The 209-nt window shown below is 45.0% G+C and overlaps 1 protein-coding gene across 1 annotated transcript in view; it reads left to right on the top strand.

The window, feature by feature from the left end:
- The window catches only part of LOC148772911 (uncharacterized), a 627-nt gene extending 418 nt beyond the window's left edge, over positions 1-209 (top strand). The window contains exon 1 of the mRNA XM_088823008.1: positions 1-209. This exon is cut by the window's left edge and continues 418 nt beyond it. Coding sequence (XP_088679134.1) covers positions 1-209 — 209 coding nt within the window.

Raw genomic sequence — 209 nt, 5'->3', positions numbered from 1 at the left:
GCGATTTCAATGTGGTCCTCAAACCTGAAGAGAAATCGGGTGGCAACTTGCTCATCCCATATTTGCTAAATGATATACAGACGTGCTTTCGACAAAGCGGACTCGAGGATTTAACCTCAACAGGCTTTCATTACACTTGGACGAACCATAGAGTGTGGAGTAAACTTGACCGTGCGCTTGTCAACCAAATGTGGCGTGACGTTTTTTAG

Source organism: Erythranthe guttata, chromosome 1 (genome assembly GCF_056151865.1).
Source record: "Erythranthe guttata isolate IM_541 chromosome 1, IM_541, whole genome shotgun sequence".
Lineage (NCBI taxonomy): Eukaryota > Viridiplantae > Streptophyta > Magnoliopsida > Lamiales > Phrymaceae > Erythranthe > Erythranthe guttata.
Note: the sequence above shows the minus strand (reverse complement) of the source record. Positions and strands in the feature narration are given on the sequence as shown.